Source organism: Melanaphis sacchari, unplaced genomic scaffold, assembly GCF_002803265.2.
Source record: "Melanaphis sacchari strain LSU unplaced genomic scaffold, SCAv2.0 Contig45_pilon_pilon, whole genome shotgun sequence".
NCBI classification, from domain to species: Eukaryota; Metazoa; Arthropoda; class Insecta; order Hemiptera; family Aphididae; genus Melanaphis; species Melanaphis sacchari.
Genome location: NW_020271303.1, coordinates 1,479,026 through 1,499,752, shown reverse-complemented (window position 1 = coordinate 1,499,752; position 20,727 = coordinate 1,479,026). Strand labels below are relative to the sequence as shown.

The following is a 20,727-nucleotide window of genomic DNA, read 5'->3' as shown; positions in this document are numbered from 1 at the left end:
TTCATTAAAATATGAAAATGCAATTTGAAAATAAAATAAAATAATTAAAATGTTAATATTTTTTTTTTTTTTAACATTTATTAGATATATACAATCTGTATTATAGATACAATAAGCATATGAGCTGAAGAAAGAGATATACAGATGACGGTGAAGTCGTGAGGGGAGTAGCTACCCAGTAGTAACACTCGACAAAATATTAATATAATTCTTATAATAATTTTAGTAAATAAAAATGACATTTGATTTTGATTTAATAAAACATTTATTAAAATAAACTAAATTGTATGATCAATAAAAAAATTAAATGTAGTTATCTTAAATGCACAAATTAGTTATAAAATGTTGGTATATAAAAATATTGACAAAAAATTCTTTATTTTTTCAAAAAGCATAGCATATAAAAACCTAAAAGAAAATTGAAAGATAGGAATACTCTATTTTAGTATAATTAATTTCACTTAATATTAGTTTTGTTTTGTTTATACATTTTAATATAATTTAATTACTTATAGTTTTGTATATTATGTAACTGTATATGCTTCTTCTATATAGCTGTTGTAGTAATATTAAAAAAAAAATATGTATTGAAATTTGATTTGTTTATCATACTATAAATAAATCTAAAAAAATAAAAATCAATTACCTAACACATTTTTCTGTTTAAACTCAAATCTATATTACATATTAATATAAAATAATTAACATAATTAAATATAAAAAAATATTTGATAGGACTACTATACAGGGGTAGATTAGAAAAGAGGGCATTCTGTCTTACTACCTAACACTGGTATAAACTACTTATGTATATATTTTCTAATTTAACGTTATTAATATTTTTTTCGAGTATCAACATTTTTATTGGATAACAAACAATAAAACATTTAATATTTTCACTTATATTACTATATTTTTTAATTTGTTTTACTATATTTTTTATTTATTTATTTATTTTTTTTTTTTTTTGAGCTAAAATATTCAACTACTTAGTGTAAATTATTAAAATTATTTTTATTATTGACTGGAAATAACTTTTTATATAATTTAAAAATTGTTTTTTTTTTTCATAACTACATACCATCCATAATACAGTTATCTAATATTTATCAAAAATATATTTTATTAGTTTGATTTTAAACAGTCATATATAAAAATCAATAAATGCATTTTTTTTTTCATATTTATCAATTGAACATTAAGTATCAGAAATACAATGAAAAAATATAAACTTTTATCTAATCAATTAAAAAAATTATTATACTGCTAAAAAATTATTAAAATAATATAATTGAAGGAATTACAAAATCAATTTTTCATTTAAGAATTTGACAGTCTTTCAACTTTTATAATTAATAATTCTTATAAATATTTATTTATTTAAATATATGTCATATAATCTAAACTATAGACATCTTCTAAAATGTAATTAAAAATGAATAATTATATGGTCTTTATTATTTTTCATTAAATTTATGCTTGAAATTTAAACATTTAAAAAAATATTGAATATACAAAATAAATTCTTTAAATAGAAAAAAATTTAATTTCATATTTTTTTCGAATAAAATTGTGTTGAATAATAATTTTTTGTATTTTTTTTATTTTTGTGTTTTACGTAGGTACACAAAATATTTTGTGGATTGAATCAAATTTGCTGTTAAAGATTGTAAAGAAATTAATTTATGCGTTGCTTCCTGTACTTTTTTTATATCTTTTCCAGCAATTATTTATGAGCATTTGGTCAAATCACTGATAATTTATAATATTCAATATATGTATATATAATATAAATTATTAAAAGTATATTATTTTTAAAAAATTTTCTTCTGAAGAATCATAAAAACCATCATACTATTTTTAGTCGTCTATATTTATCATTAGTTGTAGACTACCCTTAAGACACTATAAGTATATTTATATTTTTTTTAAGTATATTTAACCAATTTTTTATTTTTAATTAATTATAAATAATAAAAATGTATTTCTAAAATAATTTCAAAGGTTTTTAATAACCTATATTTATCCAAATTCATGTATGTAATTATTTATTTTTATACAGTTATTAAATCCTAGGACATTAATAGTTAAATATCCCAAATTTTTTAATATTATGATTTATGTGTTAAAGGTGACTGGCTAAATTATTCTATATTCTATTGGATTGTTATAAATATTAGAAATTATATAATTATTATTTTTGTTGAAATTTTGAAAAATATGTTAATATTTGACAATAATTTGTTTATAAACCTGTAGTCAACAAACCGATTCTATAATTACAGTAAATTTCTTTCGTCGTGAATATTATGATTTTTATTTTAAATTTTGATCATATCGATGAATCATAAATGTATTGATTTTTATTTTTTACTTATGAAGGTTTTTTTTATTACTTATAAAGATCGTTGTATTTGTATTACATATTCAATTTTTTTTTACCGCGCTTTTATTTATTCACTTAGTTTGGGAAATAGCTGGATATGGATAATGATCATAGATATAAAAAATATTCTTGTTTTTAAAGAATTAATTTGTATAGATATTATATTTAACGTACTAATAATAATTTAAGATTAATAAAAAAATATTAAACCTTCAGCCATTATTAAATCAGTATTTCCTTGTTCGTTTTTCATATTTGTCATGTAAAGTTTACACACGAAGAACCTTTTTTCCTATTACGAAACATCAATTATCTTATTGTCCTTGAAAAATTGTTTGAAAATCTAAAAATAATAAATAAATATTGTAATCAAATCTAAATAATTACTGAAGATATTATGTACGACAACAACCCTAATAATCTTTCATTTTTTGAAGGTAAAAATATATTATTTTAACGATATTAACAATAATAGTTGTACTTGCATATTATAATTAACTTCGGAGTATATAATTTTGACGTAACATGGCACAACAGATGTGTTTATATTATTAAATTTAAAAGCTATCATTTATCATTTATCATCGATTTTTATTAATGAATATACTTAAAATTTTTACCTAACATATCTATTATAAAAAAAAAAAAGTGCCTTAAGAAATTTCTATCTTCATACATTGAATTATATTAGAGTATTATAACCCACAAATAGAATTCCAAAAATATCCAAAATTTAAAACATATTTCTTGTTTTGTATGCAAAATCTTAACTTGTGAGGCAAAGAGTCCACAAATCTGTTATACCAAATTCGTAAATTTGTGTACACTATCAAGATCGAACCATTATATGTGAAACGATTTTCAATGAGTAACACGTGTCGGTTAACTGGATATTAGAAAGCGTCTAAAGCTAATAATAAGAGTAGGTATTGGATAACACCATTCCCTTGTAAGGGGATCACATTGATAACAATTTCACATTATACTATGCGACCTACTAAATGGCTTAATAAGCCAACCGATTAATTGATTTTATTTTCTGGTACTGTCACATTTCAAATGTAATCAAAATGTTGTTGATCATTGTTTCTTTTCTTTTTAGAATACCATATTACCGGAAGCTGTACGATTTTGGGAACAAGCACTCATGGTTCGCAAAACCGAAAACGTTATTCGACTCAACCGGTAATTATGTGAAAAATCTATTTAAAACTAATGATATGCATTAATAAAAGGAAATTATATTTAAAAATTAATTGACTTTTTATTAAAGAATTTCTTTGTTTTTGTTTTTTTTTTTTTTACTCAAATGGTTCTAAGATAAACAGAAATAAATAAAGAACAATATTAATAAATTTAAACGATATGTATTTACAACTTTTAAAGGAGCGTTAAAATTATAGAGCTAATAATAACGTCTTACATACTTTAAGTTATAATTTCAAAACAATATTCAATCCTAAGTTATTGAAAAATCAGGATGTTACTCTATCGAGTTTACCTCGTTATTAAATTTTTAGAACTATTTATAAGTAACCTTATTTAAATTATTTGGACTAATTTTTAACTAAAAAATAATTTTTATTTTTTCATTAATTTTCATTATTTTAATGATTTTCAAAAATTTTAAACTTCAAACGATTTAAAAAAAAAAAAATGTTATTTCCAAATATTTTCGATATTTTTTAATTGTGATAAGAAAAACTTATAAGAGACCAAGTATTAATTTATCAAATTTTTTTGGTCATTAATGAAAATTTAATTGTATATAAACTGAAGAAAAACTGAAATAAATCAAACACTTCAGATATTTATAAATAATAAATAAAAACAAAGACAAAATATTTTAAATTATATCATGTCTAAGTATGTTTCATATAAATATTTGGTGAAAATTTCAAGTTTACGGTTATTTGTTTTTTAATTACAACAAAAAACAAAATTAATTTTGCCAGAAACTGGTTTGTATAAAAATTCCCAGTTTTCTCTAATTTTTCTTCAAGTTTCTCCCGATTACTTAATAAAATACTAGGAATTTTTTATTATTCACCCAAAGAGCTGAAGATCGAATAATTTTTACTTCACCAAAAAATGATGACACACACTCATACAAAACATATGTTCGTTTTAAGCTCTTCAAATTTTAAACAGTAATCACTGATCGGTTATTACCGGTCAAAACACGAAATAAGTAGTTATTTTTAAATTAACACAGAATATATTTACAATACGTTCTTAATATTATTAAAAACAATGCAGATGAAAATATTATTTCTTTTAAATTTTGACACACATTAATACCAGTCGTATAATGTATGAATATATGTTTAATATTAGCTGATTACTCACGGCGTTGCTTATGACAAATTAAATAGTGCCCGTGGATTTACCATGTCCAAAACTTATTTAAATGTAAACTACACAGATTTTTAACACATTTATTTAAATAGTTTCACCGACTATAAAATACATATATCAAATTTTATTCTATTAAATTTTCGGATTTTTTGCAGAAAATGTGTAAACAATCAAGTTTTTTATCGAAAAGGGGATCCTCATCCATACTGCAAAAACGCATGTGAAGACCGAACAATGTGCGGTGAAGTACAAGTTCCTGAAGAGCATTTGGAGGTAAAATTTGTAATATTAATAAAGTAAATAAATATTATTAGTTATAAAAAAAAGTGATGTTATTTTTCATAGTATTTTTGTAACAAAATTCCTGCGTTAAATTATTCATTTATAAGTAGTTTAAATATATTTAAATATATAATAAGTAACAAGTATCTAAATTAACTAATATCAACGATTGTATAAGTGAATATTGTTATTTGTGGTGTCTTGGAATACAGAACTCAATAACTGTATTACCATTATGGCGTGGTGATATAAGCGTGACACAACTATACTCGCAGTATAAATAATATACCGTGCTAGGTCATGTATTTTAATTTTTAAATGCATTGTATTATAAGCATTTGTCTGTGGAATAAATAATTGTTTATTAATGGCGGCTAGGTTTACACAAGTAAAATCAGGATTAACGTGCACTTGGTTCCAAAAATCTAAGGGACTTAACCTACTCATATTGTTAACGGTAATCGGTAGATATGTCAGGTAAAAAACAACAAAATTATAATTTTCAAGGTACTACACAAGGACAAAAATTATAACAAGTTTCAACATTGTATCAAATTTTTATTTTGGTTTTAATCTTAAGGTCTTGTTATCAATAATAAAAAGTTAAATTAGAATTATTACATCATTACGATATTTATCGTTATATCTATCAATTTTTAATATTCTAATTTGATAATTGACTTAAAATTATATTTATGATTTCTATAAAATATAATTTTGACATCTATATAGCATATATTCTACAATATTTTTAATTTATTATTATAAATTGTATATTTTTATTTTTATTTTATAATTTACTTAAAAGTGATTTTAAGTAAAAATCATTTGATATTTTTCACCTTGTTGTTTTTTCTGTGTCGTTTGTTTTCCTAGGTTAATATTAATTTTTTTTTAATCAGCTATATTGATTTTTAAAATCAATGTTCAATAAACAAACAAGACATAATTATTATTTTATTACCCGTGCTAATAGAATTTTTGTGCCTACGTAACGAAAAATCGTAAACCAAAAAATTTAGTTGAAAAAAATCATATTTGCGCAATAATTATTGTTTTCAAATAAATGGAAAGTTACCAAACGTTTTTTACAAAACTGTATACAGTATTATATTAAACATTTCAGACTTATTTAAAAGTTATTTCTCTTCTTAAGTTTAAATTAATAAAAATGTGAAGAGCGCTTTATAGTAAGTAGGCACACTGTGCTCCAATTTCGTTTGATTCGGCCCAGGCTATCAATGTATTGCTTTAGTGATATATTATGACATATTATTATGAATTTATGACGTATATTTCAGCTTGTTGAAGCTGACCTATAATTTTTATTTCAACGTGATTTCTATAAATTCTTTAAAATTCAAAAAAAATTTAGCATTCAACTTTTTTTAAATCTATCAATGGCTGGTAAAAATTCAGATCGCTCTAAATTCACATAAAATCATTATTATAGATTTAGAAAATTACTGTAATTGATATTAACCTATCAACATTTTAAACTTAGTAAAATTTGTCTGAATATGATAAGTATTAGATTAAATCTATGTATACTTATGTATTTATCTTTAAGGACTGTTACCCTCAGTATAAATAGTTTAATAACTCAGAAACCACTTCTTAAATTGTGTAAAATTCAAAGTTTTTTATAATATAATATTACCTTTAAATATTATTGAAAATTCCAAAAATTAGAGAATTTGAATACATTAATTAAAAAAAAAAAAAAAATGGTGTTTAGCAGGCTTGACGAACTAACTGGCATATATATAACGAGTATCTTTATTTAGGCATGCAAAACGTGTAACGCATCGGGCATGGATTGCGGTACGGGAACGTCAAAATCAGGTGTGGGCATCGAAGGAGCTGATTTCGTGTTCTACGTGAGCGCGATGGAGACAGAAAGATGCCACAAAGGGTTAACAGTGGCGTACGCGGCTCACTGCCAGCAAGAATCATCGCTGGACCGTCCGATTGCCGGGCATGCTAACCTTTGCCCGGAAAGCATCAGCACTAAGCCGCAGGAGCTCGAAGTGCTTCTGTCCACGGTCAAGCACGAAATACTGCACGCGCTTGGTTTTTCCGTAAGCCTGTTCGCATTTTACCGAGACGCTAATGGGTATCCACTGACTGCCAGAGAAGACAACGGCAAACCCAGGCTCAATGAAAAGTAAGCTAAAACGACCTATGTTATTTATACTCTGAGTCAGATCTAGGAAAGGGAAACCGGGGATTCGTACCTGGCTGAGATATTTTTTAAAATTATTTTGGTATTAAATTGTACATGTCGATATTGCAAAAACGAGCTTCACATTCATAAAATATTTAATCAATAAAAATTTTTCGAAATGTTCAGAAGTAGTTACAACTACGCGTTTATGTATTTTCCGATTTCAACACTAACATTTATCCATTCTATTAACTAAAACCTTTAAAACCAATTTTCAAAATCTCATAAAATGTCCAAACAAGTTTTGCAATCAATGTCTGTATAAACACTATTTGAACATAAAATAATGTGTAGTTGTTTAATGTATTAGGCATTTTTTTAATATTAAATCAAGAATTTTGTTTTATTATATTTTTTCATATTTTACAGTATAGGTAGGTATTTTCGTACAATTCATATTATTTAAAAATTATTTAATTGCAAGCTTTTTAAAGAATATCGGTAAATATTTAAATAAATATGTTATAAATGTTAATTAATTAAATATTTATAAATATTAACTGATAAAATTATCACATTATTTACATTATATTTATGTGAAACAATTTTTGTTTTAATATTTTCTATATAAATATTGATACTAGCAGGTATAAAAATATTATATTTTACCACTAGCAAAATTATATATTTCTAAGGGTATTTAATATTATAATGACATTTTTAAGTTAAAGCGTAGTTATTTTAATGAGAATAGTCCATTTCATAAATATTTTCGAAAGTTAAATCTTAAAGTTAATCCTTAAATCCAGATTTATATTTTTTTTGTTCTTGTAAAACATAAATTATAGATACTCACCCAGTAACCTTGTTCATAAGTGTCTACCGTAGCGGTATGTTTAATTTATTTTATCTCCAGACTGGATTCACTCGTTACAACTCTAAACAACAATACTATTGGTGCATTTTTTTCTCAAATGGTTACAATTTATTTCATACTTTAGTTGATTTTCAATTAGTTTTACTGACGTTTTTTTGTGTTTTCTCTGAAGGCTATAGCATTTTTTACAAGCAATACAAATGTAAGCAAAAAATTATATTACCTATAGACTATAATAATTTAAAGATTCCAGTGTAATGTCAATTTATATTCTTAATACAAAATTTAAATAAAAATAAAATATATTTTCTTTTTTATATGCAAATTATATTACTAAAAATTGCACTAAAAATACATTTGATAGTTACTTCTTAGGTAGTTTATACTTAAATTTTTTAAATTAAAATAAACGATATGCTTTGACCTTGTTAAGTTTTGCGTTTTAATTTATTATTTGTTGGACGTTTTTAAAATTATTATTTTTTATTATAATATTTAAACATATAAAATATTAAACTGTTGCTTATAAATTAAATAAATATAAAAAACTTAAAATCTATTGTAATAGTAGTATTAAATTAATTAATGGTCAATTCAGTAAAAAATACGATAATGCCCTCCAATAATTTACACTTAAATTATAATATATCTAAAATTAAACAACATAAACTTTTTAGTTTTTATATTTTCTGTTATTTTTTACATAAAATAATAAGTATTACTTACAATTGTTTGTAAATCGTTTGATCATTATAGACTTCAAGCAAGACAGTGGAGTGACAAAGTTATCAAGACTGTGATAAGACGCAACTGGACAGTTCATGGCGGCGTGGTGGACAAAGAAGTTCAAATGATGGTAACCCCTAGAGTTGTAGAAGAGGTTCGAAAACATTTCAACTGCTCGTATTTAGAAGGAGCTGAACTGGAAGACCAAGGGGAAGATGGTACGGCTCTCACTCATTGGGAAAAAAGAATTTTTGAGGTATCTACTCTAAAAATTATCTTAACATTATTATAATTGTATCTATTCTTTTTTTAAATATATAAACGCGTATACAATTACATTATTATCAATTAATATTAATTACATTTATCAGTCTTGTTGTAGAATTTATTTTTAAGTTGATTATTGTGTTGAAATATTTTCTCAATTTTGAAAGTTTATTGTAAACAAAAATGATGGATTGAGTACTACAAATATTATGAGAAGTGTGTACACGTTTTTTTCATTTTTTTTCCAATAAATTTCTCCGAACTTTTAAATTTTTCCAATATGCTAAAGTAATTGGTTTATTGGGTTATATGTGTATATCATATAAGATGATAAAAAATAACATAGTAAAATTAGCATCAATCATAAAATAAAAAATCTAATTTATAACTACCTGTTTAATACATTACCTGTAGACCTAATAATATTGTTTTTTACGCTCATAGCCAATATTTAGAATGGGCTCCCCTAAAAACATTTTGCTACCATGTATTACACTTCCATACATTTTTGCATTTTTATTTCGATTTTTTCATTATTTATTTAAATTTTATTAATTAATTGATATTTTCATTATCATTAAATTATTATCGTTATTATTAAACTAAGTATAAGTTAGTTACATTCAATATAATAACCACTTTTTTTAAATAATTTTATTTTTGTAAATTCAAAATATATATTCGTTAAATTAATAATATATTTGATAAAATTAACAAAATTTTAAGTTATTTTAATAAAATTTCGATAAAATATATTAGTTGAACTAAATAAAAAAATTATTAAATCAAATAATTTTTAATTTTTATTTTAACAAATATCTCATCTTAATATCAATAAGCATTTTATTAACTTAATATTAACAATGATATTATTATTAATTAGATAGAACTGCCTTCACGTGGTGTCCTCTGGGTTACGCTAAATGGTTCTAAATTTTTTTAGGGGAATTTATGTAAGTGTAATACGGTAGCAAAATGTTTTTAGGAGAATTTACAAAATTTTAGGGGAGTTTACATTTGCCCATTATAGAGTATCTAGAATCTACATATTAGATTTAAATTTAGCTTCTATAAATTAATAAAATTTTTGAAATTTATTGAAACTTCGTGTTAGTTATGAAGTTTTTATAGTACATGTATTAAAATGTCTAATTACCAAATTTAATTGAATACTTAATGTTCCTGCGCATTAAAAACTTGTTTGAACACATTATATACAATGTTAATACTTAACATTATTTTAATAAATCAATTTTACTTTCATTAAATAATAATTTGATCATCTTAAATAGTTACTTTAAAAAAAAGTTTACAGTGTTTTAAATTGATTTGAAAATTATGCAAAAAGCACCCACCAACTATTTTGTATATTAAACAAAAATGTAAAATGAATATTTTTGTAGGAGTAAGTACACAAATAATTTAAACAGATTACTTTACTATTATTTATACTTACATACCCATTTAAGATAATACGTACTCATTTAATATTTTAATATACGATTTGTCAATGTTTAAGGTTATTTCATAATTTACTCTTTTATTAAGTTGGTATAAATTAAATTTTTATTAATAATTTGATAAATCAAAACTAAAATACCGTGTGAATAGAATCCCGGTTTACCTATATCTACCATTCAATAATTGCTTAAATGTTTTAATATTTAGAAATTTTCATTGTTTGTAAAATACTAATACATAATAATAAAAATAAAATAGCAAGATAAATATTTTTTAGTAATTATCGTATTTCTTTATAATTTGAACTAAAATGTCTATAAAAAAAATTTCACATAAAATGCATTATTCAAGTTTTGAAATTGTCTTAAGAAAAACTTATGAATACATTTTCAAACTCTTTGATTAAAGGACAAAAATGTTTTCAATGTTAATCAAGAAAACAATTTTAAACGTATAATTGGCAAAAAATATAATAACTTTAGTCCTTGTAGGTATTAATTTTTTAATTGCAACTAAAAATTAACTGCGTACAAACTAGATTCTAGTTGGAAGTCACTTCGAAAATTGAAGCATTCTTTCACTAAAAATTTGTTTTCAAAATATTTTTATTTATTGTTATAATTTTTAAATGAATAAGATGGCTAACATTTTTACAAAATATTTAAGTTTATTTTTTTTATAGATGATAAGATTTTTATACATTTATAAGTTTATAATATATTTACCTTAGCTTAATTGACTTTATTTTAAGCCTTTTTTAAATGATAATAGTATTATCAAATAATATTGAATTTTAAGTTTTTTAACTTTTCATAATAATTATTTAAATTTGAACAAAATTCGATTAATCAATCTAACATAAATAAACTGTACACTTAATGTAAAAATTAAATTTGTTTATCTTACAATAGATGCATTATTGTATAGCTAACAAAAACCTAATTAAACAAACAGATATTATAAATAAATTATCAATTTGTCACTAGTAAATCCTAAATTTACACTCATATAAAACCTAAGTTGTATCAAGATTAACTAATATAACCCTGATTTTAATAACTAATTTTACAGTATTAATTTTGTTCTCAGTTTTCATTTAGAAAAATTAATTCTCATACTTCCGATTGCTACCCTTATTTCAGGAAGAACAATAAGACAATAGTTAATTTAATAATTTCAAAGATACAGAATAGTGTAATAAAGTCATTGTTTACTTCCATATAAGTCTTTAACGTATTAAATGTAAATAATTTATTCATTAAAGTTCGCCCTTTATTAGTTTTCAATGAATTAAAATAATAATAATATGAATTAAATACAATTTTCAAATTATATTATGAATACAATGAAATGATTTCCGCGTTTTATTTTAATAAAATAATGTAAGAAAAACAAAATAACCAGAGTTTTATAATATTTTTGATAATAAAAAGTCTTCTTTATCTCATATTCGCATTGATAATTTCAAATATTTAATTCTAATATGTCATCTATTCAATCTAATCATCACAACGCGCGATAGAGACTTTGATTAAATTTTCTACTTATTTAATTATCAAAAATTTATACTTTTCCACAGCATATAATTGCGTTGTTAGACAACCATTTCGAATATTTCACTTTATAATTAAGTGCTGAGGAAACTGCATAATATCTTATTTCTGTACTTAATATTAGTATATTATTAGTTTTATAAATTTGAAAACTATTATAAATGATTGCACTTTCAAAACAATATTATGAATATGTAGCATGATTACCTATAACGTTTTTATGGATTTTTTTTTTTTTAATTTTAAATGTTCGTCAAAAATATTACTTTCATTACTCTAAAAACTAAAAATATTTAATTATTTTACAACTATGAAAATTGTAAATAAAAAAAATTCACTTTAGAAATGCATACACAGTACACACCAAGCAAATATTTTATCAATATAAATTTCATACAAGTTTTATTTAGTTTATATATTTATGTTTTATTATATTAATATTATTATTTCATTTATAATGTAATGTTCGTTTAGTACAACTAATTTAGAAATTATAATACATATAGGTAGTGATAATTGCTTTGTTTACGGCTATTCACTATTATTGTGCATCGATCTGAATATTTTTATTTTGAACAATAATTAAAACAAAACGCAAAAAGCTTAAAGTTTTTCTTGAGATATTTATTTAATTAATAATAACTTACTTATTAAATATCTTATAATAAATAATATTTTTAATTTAATATGACTAAAAAAATATCTTTTTAATAGTCGACTCACTTTTCCTGCTGATAATTTATGATAGTTAGTTTCAGAATTGTGTGTAATATAAATTATCCATGTTTATTCCTGTATTATAATTAAAATATGTATTTTACAACTTTTAAATTTAAATAATACCATAAGGTTCGCATTACCGCGTTACTTATTTTTTATTTTTTTATTTATCCTTATACTTTTAATTGAATTAGTAATAATTGAAGCATTAAATTAAGTAGGTAATAAATTACTAAGATAATAAAAACAATTATACTTATAAAATGTTAAAATATGTCTAGTCATATACATATACATATACATATAGCGTATTATAAATACCCATTAATCATAACCTAATTTTCAAGGAAAGTAAAAATCTCGGTTTAAGATAGGTATAATTATTTCTGAGAGTTTAGTGCTATTGAAGCGTAGAAAATTCTGACTCGACTATAATATTCGAAAATTAATTCACGTATACTTGCGTTATTTATCATTAAGTCGTTAACTGCATTTTTCTACTTTACTATTATAACACTTATTTCATTTAAAACTTATTATATTTAAACGTTTTCTAGAATGAAGCAATGACGGGTACTCACACTCAGAATCCAGTATATTCGCGGTTAACACTAGCACTGATGGAAGATACTGGATGGTATAAAGCTAATTATTCATTAGCTCAAGATCTTAGCTGGGGCAAAAACTTGGGCTGTGATTTTGTAACAAAAAGCTGTAAACAATGGATGGACATGAAACGTATTAAAGGCCAATCTATCCATCCATTCTGTAATAAAGTGAAAAGAGATCCTCTGGAAACCGAGTGCACAGATGATCGTAGCTCAGTAGCACTATGTAACCTAGTTGAACACGTACAGCCCTTACCAAATTTCTATCAGGTCAGAAACATATTTTTTAGTTATTTTTTTCCAAATTTGTTCTTCTATGTTATCAGTAAATATTCTAAAAACTAAATGATACAACTTTGAATATTATATACTACAGAAACTTTGTACATTTTAATTTATAATTTATACCAAAGGATATTAGGTATGAAACATGTTTTTTTAACAAAACCTACAAAGTTGAAACACATTAGTAATGAACTCTTATTTATTATATTTTATTTTATTTCATGTAAATAATACTTAGTTTATACTTATACTTTTATCTATTCTAATCATACTTATTATCAACTAGAATTATAATTATTTTAATTTATGATAAATTAAAACTAAATTATATTAAATTTTATATAGTTATTGAATATTGAATTTATCCACTCAATTTAATAATAACTTATAGATTTTTTTTTAGTAAAATTTAAGTTATAAGATTCTTTGTTATTTGTATTTTGTATAGGTACAATGGTGTAAAATAAATAAATAATTTAGGTAAAATTCTAAAACAATATAATAACTTAAAAATTAGAACAAATATAAAATTGAATAAAATATTTTATTTTTCAAATCTATTTAGAATATTTTTTCAAAAATATATTAAATTATGTTGTAAACATAATATTATCTTTTTTAAAGTTTAAATTCGTTTTATCCTTTTGAACTAATAAATATTAAATTACACATTTTTTTTTTTTTTTTTTTTTTTTTAATTTTTTTTTATAAAATTTCTTTTTATCCTTTTTAACTAAAAAAAATTAATTATTTTTTTTTTTTTTTTTTTTTTGATTAATTAATTTGAAAACAGTACGTACATAAACGTATACTGAGTAGAAATTAATCTTTATTCACTGGTTCTATTTAATTAATTTTAATTTAACAGCAGTAATATCCAGGAAACACTCAGATTACATTTAAAAGTTAATCAAATTTATAATACTAAGAAAGTATGGAGAAATTACTAATATAAGTTTAAATTAAATCTTCGAGAACCTTAATACTTAGATTATAGGTCTTCACACAAACATATTCAGTGAATAATATTATTTTCTAAAGAATAAAAATATATATAAGTTTAAGAAAGTAATGTTAGTGAAATTTGAAGTCTAATTCAAATAAACTTTAAACTTTATAAAAATGTCCGTTTTCACTTAAAACAAGTATACATTTTTAAAGTTGTTTAGAAATACTTAAATAATGTTAACACTATGAAATGCCATAATATATAGCTATCCATTAATTGGATTTATTCTTATTTTTATTTTATTATTTTAGAACTTTGATAATATCCCACACGTAACACCCGGTCGTGAAGCATATTACGGAGGATCTGTAAGTCTTGCGGATTATTGTCCATATATACAAGAGTTTATATGGAGGTCAAAAAGTGTAGTGATAAGAGGATCACATTGTCAGTATCCAGAAAATAATCCACGTAAGTACATAAATATTTACTTTAAATGACATGTATCACAATTCTTCAGATCAATTATTATGATATTAAATTAATATAAATGTTGAATAATACAACAAAATTGTAATATAATATGCATCATTGTATCAGATATAATATTAAATTATAGATATTGGTAAATTTAAAACTGAAACATAATTTAATTGTTTTATTCAATATGTTGTCGAGTTTTATAAAATAAAATGTAAGCAAGTGTTTCTTTTTAAAGTTCTGCAAACCATTTATTATTGACTAAAAATATATTATAATCTAATTTCGATTTGTGTAATAGACTGAGTTTTATAAAACCGAAGTAGCTCTTACCTCGTAATAAAATAGTTGTAGATGGATCAAAACCAGTGGCGTATTTAGGATTTATTTGAGAGGGGGATATGACAGAAATAATTGTTCTCCTTCCACTTGAAATACATGAAGATACTATCAGTTTATTATAACTACACACCTATTATATATTATATCTATTCATAGTAAATACATAAACCATAAACCTTATAATTATATAATATAACATATTGAATATTGAATCATTTATTTATTTATTTATCATTTACAAAACTAAAAAATGCTAAAAAAAAAAGTTAAGGGGGAGATATATCTCCCTCATCTCCCCCCCCCCCCTTAAATACACTACTGATCAAAACAAGTAGTTAAAATAAAAATAAATGATGTATTGTAGTTTTTTTATCTTCTATGAACATATAATTATTTACATAATAGTTTTTCTTAGTAAACAGTTGATAGTTTTATTTAATTCTGTATAGATCCGGATAAAAACTTTGCGTTAGAAGTATATGGAGACAATTCTAAATGTTTCGATCATACTAATCAGATGTGGGAAGAACAAACGTGCAAGCAAGTTAGACAATGGCAACACTGGGGCTCTGGTTGTTACGAATACAGCTGTCAAAACGGAAGACTTCATATTGTTGTAAGTATTTCCTTACTTTAATTATCAAATATGCTGTAAAAATATATTTTGAGTGATTCAAAAAAAAAAATAATCTAAATTATTTAATGATACCTATTTATTTATAGATGTTTTTGATTTTTCTCATTGATATTTATTCATGAAACAGAATGTAAATTAAATTATTTATATGTTTATACTTCAAATAACTTGTTTCGAAATTAAACAATTATGTACTAGACATATTATGAATATTCGATATAATTTTTCAGTAATATCAATCATGTGTATAGGTTGGTAGCTATCTAATATATATATATATATACGTTTATTGGCATTTAGTAGGTACTAAATATTAATTCCGATTTCCTACTGACGGCTCGTTGTTTTTTTTTAACAACCTTTTAATTAATTTAATGATTTAGTTTTTTAAGTAATATTATATAATTATACTATTTTTTTAAATATTTTATTCTAATTATTTATTTTGATTTCAATAATAATTTATTGAATATATTGCGTAATATGCCGTATTTTTAATATGCTATAATATATTTTTTATGTAGTTGATAATAATAATAAAAAAAAATGAAGATTATTTAATTAAAAAAAAAAAAAGTACCTCTAGTTAATTTTATAAAATACTATAGCTTTTTAATATTTACTAAATTTGTTTTTGTATAAATAAATTGTTATTTAAATAAAACATCCTTATATAGCTAAAACAAAAAAGTCTGAATTTAATTTACTTGCATTTAAGATAAATCACTTTATTTATAAGCTTATTTACATAGTTTTAAAGAAAGTATAGAAAATAATTTAAAACTTTCATAAATTTTAATTGAATCATAAGAAACTTCAAAGTAGTACAAACTAGGTATCAGAAAATTATAATTTTCTATACAATAGTATTATTTTGTAGTCTTAAACACACTACTTAATTGTTTTTCAACAGAACAAAACATATTAATTATATTCTCGGAATTTATATACTTATATTGTTTAACAGTGTATAGTTTATTTTTGTGATCTGACAATAACAAATTATTTTCAATATTTAAATCAATAAAATAATAATTATATAAAATTGTTGACGTTTTAACGATTTTTCTTTAAAGGGGTTTTAATGTTAAACGTTTGAATCAGTTTCAAATTTCTTTTCGTTTTAATAGTACCTAAGGAAGGGAATTATTATAGACACAACTGCGGGTCTTTAAAAAAAAAAAAAAAAACGGAACTTAAGTTGGTAAAAATATCATATTCAGTTGGCTAAAAATGTATCGTTGATGAGGGGAGTTGAAATTTGCAGGATCTCTGTGACAGAGTTCTCTGGTAGGTTGGCGTAACCCGACAATGGGGTTGATATGCGAAGCGAACCATGAGCACAGCCCCCCTATACGTCTTATTTGCTATGTACTAAGATAATAATTCTATGAATTTATGTATCGTTATCATACAGTGCAATATTACAATATAATATGATATTTCACGTAGAATTGTCTATAATATACTGTATCACAATGTTGTACGACGCATTATTTGTTTATTTAAACTACAGGTGTCCAACCACACGTACACGTGCTACTTCCCGGGCCAGGAATTGGTCATCCGGCTGGTAGCCAACGGTTGGCTGCACAAGGGCGTCATCGTGTGTCCGGCGTGCGAGGAGTTGTGCGGCGGCGGGTCGGACGACAACAAGTGCAAGCCGCCGCAGGACGTGCCGCTCACCGTACCGTATCACCGCGAACAACTAGCGTGCGGCGGCACGGCCACAGTCGCCGTGACGGCTGCAGCCGCTGTCACCGCGGGAACCGTTGCCACGCTGTTACTCATGATCTCGACGTGAACAAACAACGATGTGATAATGTCATGACGTATTATCGTATTCTGTTTCTCATTCTCTCTCTCTCTCTTTCATTATCTCACTATCTATGTATCTGTCTCTTCCTATTTTTTGTCGGTCCCTCCAACCGCGAGCGTGTGTGTCGTGTGTATATATTATGATATTCCATGTGTGTACATAGGTGTAGAAAAATATAGTAATTTATGATCGTTGTCGTAGTCATCGCAGCATTCCTAAACCGTCGCATTTATCCGGAACGCGAATCTCATCTCACTCTGTTAAGGTGAATATTAATGATTAGATAAATCGACGCAGCATAATAGTCTGCCTAAAATCAATATTTTTCCGACCAACAAAATATTATTATTATACCGCATAAAAACTTATTGCGTCAACGTAACGTTCCCAGAAAAAATATCGTGTCACAGTTGTGTCGGTGCATTTTATGAACATATTATAATAACGGCTCATCGATTATTACGCACGATTTACGTATCAAAGTGGTCGTCCTCCAGGCTCCAATTCTATGTATTTGCGCATTAATAATTGGATTTGTGATCGCGTGCGCGTGTCTGCCGTTTTACGCGCACATATACATTTCAGATACAGATTGTGAAAAAGTGGCATTTAACGGTTTCACTATTACATCATTTGATATCTGGACTTGACCGTAACTGTACTATAATAATATAATATAGTATAATGTGCGATGGCTAAATAAATCAAATTATATAAATATAAATGTTAATGTGAAATATTGACAATCAAATTAACATTTCTCAATTACCTACTTATACAAGCGTATATGGTATATTCGCTTTTCCAAGTTCTTAGACGTTATTTATTGACTTGTAACTCTTGAAATTTTTTTTTTTTTTCGATAATATGATTTATTTATTATGAAGTTTCAATTTTACATTATTGCGTTCCCGCTTATTATTTCTGTGATAACTTTCATTCCATGTTATCATTTTTTTTTTTAGCGTACAGTTTTTCATTATAAATATCGATCACAAATCAATTGTTCTCGGGTTGAAAGTATACAACGTTTTCATGGTACTCTAGATAAAGGTCATGAGCCGGGGAACACAAAAGTAAGTTTTCTTCTATTGGAAACATTAAAAATATTAAAAAATGAATAGGTGCTAGAACCAATCTCAGTGATGAAAATGCTCATGTATGAATATAAATGTTAAATAAAAAGTAATACTTTTAATTGTTTTATAAGTATATATTAGAAAAAAATATCAATGATACGTATAAGTACACCGTGTGTCATTATAATCATTAGAATTCTTATAACTCGTGTGTAATATTTTTATTTTTTTTAATTGAAGTACATAATATATAAACTACTTAATATGCCTACTTCAATGTATACGTCCTTTTATTGATATAAAGAGTATCCGAGTAGATATATGTATAATCTATATTTGTGTAATTTTATATATTAAGTAACATTAAGTTTTTTTACCGAGTCTGTATAAAAATATACCAGTTAAGAGTATAACAGCTATAATCTATCTTATTCCATTAGACAAAACAATTTTCTTAGCAAAGGAAAAAATACAAAGTAAGAAAATTGTTTTATAACCAAATTTTAATCGGTATTTAAACTTTCAATAATTTCTCTTTTGAAATTTAAGAATAACAAGTATCAACGAAAAAACTTCTTCGTTCTTTTTGTTCCGTAATATAATAAAACATAAGTCGTAATAAAAATAGCTTTCATTACTACCACGGCCAAGGTACACACTTTAATCAATGTTTAACTATCGTTATTTGACGTAAACATTCCAGGTATATTATTTTGTATTTTACTGTTTTCGTGCACAAATAAATGTTCCCAGACCGGATAATTGAAATGCTCAAAATTAAATTAAATTATAATATCCTGATACACTGCATAATAACATTCAACATTTCCAGATTCCAATAATGTATACATATATAATTTATGTATTTTACATATACCTACTGCCCTACTATTTAAATACTGTTTGCTTTAGTGGAATTAATTAATTGCTCGAGCGGATGTAAGCATTTACAATTGAAATGAAACATTACGCCGTCGTAAAATGACGTATTTTTTTTATCAGTAAATCTTTTATAATTGTATCTTTAGTATCCTTCTAATATTATGTATGTTCTATATCATAGTTACCTACCAATTTGTATTGTGTAAAAATTGTATTTTTATTTTATTTTTAAGTACCTATTGTAATTACTAATTACCAATTTATATTATTATATAACACGTTATGTTTATAAGTGTCACTAGACATTAAGTTGTGAGTATGCGTTTTTTTCAATTAGGATTAGTATTATAGTGTTTATGTAAAATTAAAAATTACGCAAATATTATAACTTTGATGTTTGGATGATTTCCCTCAAAACAACACCCTTGCAATATTTGATAAAACATTTTTTGATGGTCACCAATGATAATTATTGTAACCTTACCCTTATTACAATGTTTCTGAATTATACAATTAATTACGTACCTACTATTAATAACTATTATACATACCTATAATACCTAATACTAGTAATACTCATATTATGTAGAAACATTTATCGTGTAATCCAAGTATAATAAAATATATGTTTTGTTGTTCCTATATTTAATAGCGTTTTATTGTTATGTTTATAATTAATAACTATAACCAAGTTTTAAGCGTGTTGTTTTGGCACAGCGAATTCAGCTTTAATTTTTCCGATTATTCGTACTTCGTGGCTACCGTCATCGTTAACAGAATATACAGATGATGACGATGATAATAATATATATATTGTATTATACACGACACTTGATAATATATGTATTA

At 23.9% G+C, this 20,727-nt stretch overlaps 1 protein-coding gene across 1 annotated transcript in view; it reads left to right on the top strand.

The window, feature by feature from the left end:
* Positions 1-20,515, top strand: part of LOC112598224 (leishmanolysin-like peptidase) — a 62,994-nt gene extending 42,479 nt beyond the window's left edge. Inside the window, exons 4-11 of the mRNA XM_025344624.1 lie at positions 3,489-3,571; positions 4,900-5,017; positions 6,814-7,193; positions 8,827-9,052; positions 13,355-13,675; positions 14,951-15,110; positions 15,911-16,077; positions 17,615-20,515. Coding sequence (XP_025200409.1) covers positions 3,489-3,571; positions 4,900-5,017; positions 6,814-7,193; positions 8,827-9,052; positions 13,355-13,675; positions 14,951-15,110; positions 15,911-16,077; positions 17,615-17,902 — 1,743 coding nt within the window. The 3' untranslated portion in view covers positions 17,903-20,515. The remainder of the gene's footprint in view (positions 1-3,488; positions 3,572-4,899; positions 5,018-6,813; positions 7,194-8,826; positions 9,053-13,354; positions 13,676-14,950; positions 15,111-15,910; positions 16,078-17,614) is intronic.
* The last annotated feature ends 212 nt before the right edge of the window (positions 20,516-20,727 follow it).